The 6,732-nt window shown below is 39.9% G+C and overlaps 1 protein-coding gene across 1 annotated transcript; it reads left to right on the plus strand.

The window, feature by feature from the left end:
* Positions 1–3,720: 3,720 nt before the first annotated feature.
* On the plus strand, positions 3,721–6,425 carry LOC124273554 (sodium- and chloride-dependent glycine transporter 2-like). The gene is made up of 4 exons (XM_046708835.1): positions 3,721–3,851; positions 4,615–4,715; positions 5,177–5,344; positions 6,303–6,425. Exons 1-4 carry the CDS (start codon positions 3,734–3,736, stop codon positions 6,423–6,425), a joined length of 510 nt encoding a protein of 169 aa, XP_046564791.1. The 5' UTR covers positions 3,721–3,733.
* The last annotated feature ends 307 nt before the right edge of the window (positions 6,426–6,732 follow it).

The raw sequence follows: 6,732 nt of genomic DNA on the forward strand, positions 1-6,732 counted from the left end.
GTCGACAACTCATGTAAGTAACTTATTGAAATAAAAAACAAGTTTGACGAAAGTGTAACCCATAGATAGATAAACCGTCCAGTGTATACGGTAACGGAAAAAAAGGTGTCTAATCCGAACTGCATTACAATCCGGACAAATGAGTCAGTCCCAGGCCAGTCCATAATAGACAGATTCCACTGTACTCAATAAGCCTATACACACCCTCTATTGTATGACACCGATTATGTCGTGAGTGTGGCTTTGTTCTACTATTGTGATAATACAAAGTGTTTGAGAAATGATGTGCATATCCGGCCCCACAGGTGGCACCTGTAATTAACACATGCAACGGCTAGTCAACTAGGTGCCCCCATTTGTCAGACAGTCCAATGCACAAAATTATATGCAAAAGCAAAGTCTGTTACCCATTACAATGATGGATTAAGTAAGGCCAGAAATGCTTGGAAAATGCTATTTGGCAATTATTTGATAATGGTTGATATTTCAGATTCAAAACTCATGTACTATCATTCATACCACCTCGACCTAATATGGCATATGAGTAATCACGATGTACCATTCCCTAATCACAATGATTACTCGTAAAATATCGAAAAACTTAGAAAACATTCCATGGTAGAAACACTTCTAAGAAACAAACTATACTGTGACCCACCAAGCAGGCAGACAGGGCGACAGCGTTATGTAACGTACGGGCAGTGCATGTCAGGGACCGTCTCATAATATCAAGTGTCAGTATCACTGTTGGTCGAGGACTCTAGCGGAATTACAACAGGACATTTATTGTATCTTTGATCTAATCTTGTATTTTAGCACACGTCTGTGGGATTATGCGTTCAAACAGTTTATAAATTGCACGACGTATGGCACCCTTATCAAAGGTAATAGTATCCAGTTTGTGTTTCTTACCTGGTTTTTGATTTTGACACGACCCCTGATGTAACTCATTTGTTTACAACTATGTAAACCTGACTATATGTCTGATTAAGGGCTTTACACATTCTATAGTAAACATGGTCATAGCTGACGAGAGGTTTCCCCCTTTGTTTCTCCAGTATGAAATACTGGAATAAATTTGAAATTAATTGTTCTGCAGAGATATCAAGTCGCATGTTGCCAGTTCAGTGCTCATACACGAAGTGAAACTTCTATGGGTGAACAAGATTATCTATGCGATTTGAATTAAGAAATTTTAACGTAATTATCTTGAATATAACTACTACAAGAGTTCCATCTTTTTCACATGTAGATGTTACAAAACTTTTTACAATTATTTATGTAATTTAATTAGTTGAGGATATATGAATAATTATAGTCTGTATTTCAAAACTGCAGTTTGTACTTAGAATATTTACAAATGTTGTTAAAACGTCAAATTTTCCGCCTGTGAAGCCACCCCTGAAGCGCATTTTTTCATCTGAGCTTTAATATCCAACTAGGTAGAGTCGTACATGTATCATATATGTGTTTTTATCTTGTGTCAAATTCATCATATTGATATTGAAGCCAAAAAGCATTTTCCAAGCATTTCTGGCCTTACTTTAGTCCAACTGGTAGTCCTTTAGTCAGACACTTTGAAAGAATAAGGGAACATTAATATTATAATTTTACATATGTACACAAAAAACACACATTTTAATGAGCAATAAAGCACTAAAACTACATAAAGCACTGGAAGTCAGAGATGTTTTAGTTATCACTTTTTAAGATATTGTACTTACCAGTACTAAAAGACAACACATGATGATATACATTGATATTGTCAAATTAACTCAGCCTCCCCACAGCATGCATCTACTGGATCGGAGTCGTCATATCTTCCTCTATTCCTGCAACCTGTCCAGCCGGTTGTCCCTTCGGGCTCAGGGAACATAAACAAACATCGAGGGTACATCAACCCATGTTCCCTCGTGACCAGTGAAACGTATTTATTTACCGAACACCTCAATGTTAATTTTGAATTGTTTGAAGCGCGGGTATAAATCTTTTTGTAGCCATCGCTAGATTTGCCTGACAAGAAAAACAGATTTAGAGTTATTTCCCTTCCATCGACTTGCATTCGCAAAACATCGGTAATTTCCGTACATCATACGTGATTCAAAGTTATTCGAGATAAAGAATTACTACCACAAAGTACCAATTGAGTTGCCATTGAGAGCGGGGTACATTGAAATGTTACTCGCTTGTAAGCTGGGTACATTGAAAATAATAGAAGAACGCTCAGCCAATCAGAAAGCGACATTTATGTGTGAGGTAAGATAATTCTCTATACACTCTCTTCCGTGCTGGAGGCGCAGCACCCAAGTCCAACTGGACAATCTCCAGACGGTCTACCTTCTCTATTATCGTCAAAATAACGGCCAGGCGATGCATGTTCGGGTGTCGGCTTGATAGGCTGGTATTCAATCGGCTGTTGAACCCTTCCAGGCAGTTGTCCGTTCTTGGACCGAAGGTGTCATGATGATTCCACATGGACAGTGGAAATAGGGAGTCATTGTGCACCCAGGTCGTCACTATGTAGTCGTTGAATGAAACAGCTGCTAGCACATCAGGACAGGAGGCAAGGCAGATGCCCGTCGAATCTATTTCTCCACTTCAGGGTTTTCACGGTAGCTCTCTTTCCAAGGTCTTGTCCCTTCCGTCATATCGCCTGGGCAAAGTGAAAAAATACTGTCACTTCTGCAGAAGGGAATTCCAATTGGACAGCTCTGATGGCAGCCATCTCGAATTCTGTCTGGATCTTGGATGGGGCACGTGGACGATTCACGATGCGTTGGACGTGTGTCTTGAGGAGACTCAGTAGGCGGCGCTAGGTAGCAATCGTACGGCTGGGCATGAGGACGTACACCAGCGGATAAGATGCTAATCTAATTCTTGCATGGATGAGTTTAAGCTGATCGGGCTGATCTATTATTACTGTAGGGGTGAGCCTTCTCCACCCTCACTCAAGTGTTTGACAACTGGCGTGTCTGACAAATGAGATATCATCCTCAACTACTCATGATAGTGTGAGTGAGTTGAGTTTTACGCCGCTTTCAGCAATATCACGGCGGGGGACACAAGAAATCAAACATTGTGCAAATGTGAGGAATCGAATCCGGGACTTCGGCGCGAAGGGCGAACGCTTTAACCACTAGCCTACCCCACCGCCCCACTCATGATAGAAAACACAGGCTACACGTCAAAATAGGGAACTGCATCGGATATAATTTATATGTCTTATATGTCAAATTTTGAAATGTCCACATATCTTCCACAGAATATTTTAAAAGCTTTACTTAGGCCTTGGATGTTTAAAGCTTGAACCTTTGCATGTCACTTCCTTCACCTCTTGGTAGTTGGTTGGTTGGTTGGTTGGATGTGTTTGGATTTGATTATATGATGGTTCTGGACTCATTTGAACAGGAATGGATTGATATTTAATTCAGTCTTGTGAAAATCTTTAATATTTTAGATATGTAATAATTTAGATGTATGCAGGTGCCTCTCGCAGTCAAAGATCTACAGGCATAGTCAATAAAACGATTAAATGTTTCCAGTTATCCAAGTAAGCGAGCGAGCAAGTTTTACGCCGTTTTAGAGGTATTCCAGCAATATCACGGCGGGGAACACCAGAAATAGGCTTCACACATTGTATGTTCGACACAACAGTGTTTTGCTGCACTTCACTTCGAGATGATTGCAGAGTTAATCATTTGAAGGGAGCACTACCAGTGATTTGTACGTCAATATGTGCAATCTGTTCCAGGGCGGAGTCTACATTTTCCAGTTGGTTGACTGGTATGTCGGGGCAGTGGCAAGTTATGTTATTGCTATTCTAGAGTGTCTGGCTGTTGGCTGGTGTTACGGTAAAGACATTTACAACATTTGCTATTCTGTATAAGAAATACAATTAATGGAACGAATCGGTTTAATGTGGCATTCAACATTTTAATATCCATTTCTGTATTATTATCAACATCAAGTATTATATTTATAACACGAGTTCTATCAAGTGACACACGACCGTTTGTAAAACCAAATCTTAGTAGATAAGTGCAGTAGGGTTAGGTTGATCGGCACAACAAAGGTCAAGGCACGATTACTTTGGTCAAACGAAACACATGTTATATGTGGGATTACACTTTCTCCGTAAAGTACAGATTCCAGTACTTTAATTGGGTTGCGTCCCATCCGGGATTCGAACCCACACTCTTAGAGTCAGTTAACCACTTTCTAAATGGCATTGTATATTCATAGCTTCCGATCGTGGGAGCCGTGCAAATTTGTACTTATCAGAGGGGTGCACAAAGTCTAGACTACCAGTTGATCGACTTACAACTTCCGCTGGCTGAGTAGGTTAGACGGCTGACTTGTCTGCTGGCTATTCGGTGCCTGACTCTGAGGGCGTGGGTCCGAATCCCGGATGGGACTCAACCCAATTGAAGTACTAGAATCTGTACCTTACTGGGAAAATGTAATCCAAATTATAGCAAGTGTTACAGATGCCTTGTTAGGTACACAAGGACAAAATGCATGACGTTGCATTTTATGTTTATAAATGTTATCTTTGTATCGTTTACTTGGGGTGTCGTCTTTAGTAGATGTAACCTTTCATGGATTTATTCACAGGTGCTGAACGTTTCTCAGCTGATGTGGAAATGATGACTGGGAAACGTCTTCCTGTAATCTACAAAGTGTCCTGTTTCATCATTACCCCTGTTGTAATGTCTGTAGGTGGTTTGATCTTACACATTTCATAATGTATAGTAGAACACACATAAGGCATTGCGTCACCAATGGCATTGTAGATAATACTACTTCCAGCTGATGTTTCAGCATGCTTAAATTGTGAACAAATGAGTGAATTTTAAACCGCATTTGTCAGTGTTACTGTTATAACACGGCGTGTCGTTTTGTTATGGGATGAATGTCCGACGTGATGCTGGTCTCGTTTCGAACAACGATTTGAACCCGTGATCATAGTTCTCTGGCGTGCCCAAGGGACCCAACTCTGCACAGTGAATTGCATTGAGTTATTATCTCTTCAATGGCATATGTCGCACGATTCGCGAAAGAAATGTTAATTCATTATTTTCGTAAATATTGCCATCAGCAAAGTGTAACCCGATACCTCTGCATGCCACGACGTTGTATGTTTATATTTTGGGATGTAAATACCGTATCTCTTCAGGCTGCTTTGGTATTGACACTGGCGTCCTACACTCCTCCAAGATACGGAGGGTACGAGTATCCGCAGACTGCCATCGTCTTCGGCTGGATCATTGCCCTGGGGTCAGTTGTCCCCGTTCCAGTAAACATGGCAATACAAATCCTCAACATGGAAGGTTCCCTGTCTCAGGTTTGTACAGTCACAATATTTGTTGGTGGATTATGTTAAAGATTTGTATGATATATTTTGTATGATTATGGAAACTGTTTCGTCGCTATTATGATATAATATTGACTCCATGCTAAGACAACGGTGAATAGAAATTCTTAATGTTTGTCTTGACATACAGAAGAGGTTACCCAAAGTATGTGCATTCCTACCGGTATGTTTTTTTGTCAGTTTGCAACAGTAATAGGAGGATATCCATTTCTCTAAAATATTAATTGCATATGAATAATTATTATAAACACTATTGCGTAACGCCCAATTAATAAGTGTATACATAAAACGTACGGTCATACACTCGTGTTTTCTTACCTCAATTAAATATCAAGATCGACATAATTTATTTGTCAATGCTGAGCATCAGTTACTTTTGTTAATGCTGCATTCTTTTTGCCCAATCATCTGGAAAATGACACTGATTTATCTAATAACTTGCAAATAGCAAATAACTTGCTTGATCAAGGTTATAGCAATCAATAATCCCGAAAAGCTTTCAGGAAGATTTATGGTGGACGTGTGAAAGACATTTTTTCACGCATCACTGACCAATATTTGACGTCCGATCCCATTTACATTTGTACCATGATTGTCCCAATGTTGTAAGAGGGGCGAATGAGTTTAGTTTTACGCCGCTCATAGCAGTATTCCAGCAATATCACGGCGGGGGACACTAAAAATGGGCTTCACACATTGTACCCATGGGGAATCGAACCCGGATCTTCGGCGTGACGGGCGAAAGCTTTAACAACTAAGCTACCCAACGTTACCTTTTTCAGGTGAACAATAAACTAGCTTTGCAACTGTATCAGCAAAACATCGACCCTGCTTTTGGCACGAGATCTCATAACTACGAACAGGCTTTGGCCGCACTTGTTGTACTTGTGAACGTTGGTATTAAGACTACATAATTGCTGTGTTTCAGCGTTTGAAGGCTTCCACGTCCCCCTCGACATCATGGCTAAAATCAAGACGTCGACATGGAGTGGATGATAAACATGAGTCCACATCTGTGACAGACAACTTCTTGTTTATAATTGGTCGATGACGCAACCCGTTTTACGATTACACAATGTGCATACAATCATATATCTTGAAAATGTGTTCATTTCTCAACAATACTGTGTTAAGGAGGATTAACGTATTAACAATAGGTTACCATTGCCAAAATGGCAAATATAATACAACGTACAAATAGAATAAGTTGCTTTATATAAAGTATTTAAAAGTAAGGCATATTCAATAAACAGATGTCACAGCAATTGGTATTTTATATTTTCAATGAGATCAATAGTTTACCGGTGTGACAGGGACATCCGCGATTTGTATTATTCGTAGAAGGTAAGATGACGATA

This window comes from Haliotis rubra, unplaced genomic scaffold (assembly GCF_003918875.1).
Source record: "Haliotis rubra isolate DU_JTF1 unplaced genomic scaffold, ASM391887v1 Scf1819, whole genome shotgun sequence".
Lineage (NCBI taxonomy): Eukaryota > Metazoa > Mollusca > Gastropoda > Lepetellida > Haliotidae > Haliotis > Haliotis rubra.

Excerpts from the sequence above, each read along its gene's own strand:
- LOC124273554 (XM_046708835.1), top strand. The coding sequence starts at position 3,734 with ATGTGCAATCTGTTCCAGGGCGGAGTCTACATTTTCCAGTTGGTTGAC. Across the intron at positions 3,852-4,614 it reads GGCTGTTGGCTGGTGTTACG|GTGCTGAACGTTTCTCAGCT; the intron begins GTAAAGACATTT and ends ATTTATTCACAG. Across the intron at positions 5,345-6,302 it reads TGGAAGGTTCCCTGTCTCAG|CGTTTGAAGGCTTCCACGTC; the intron begins GTTTGTACAGTC and ends GCTGTGTTTCAG.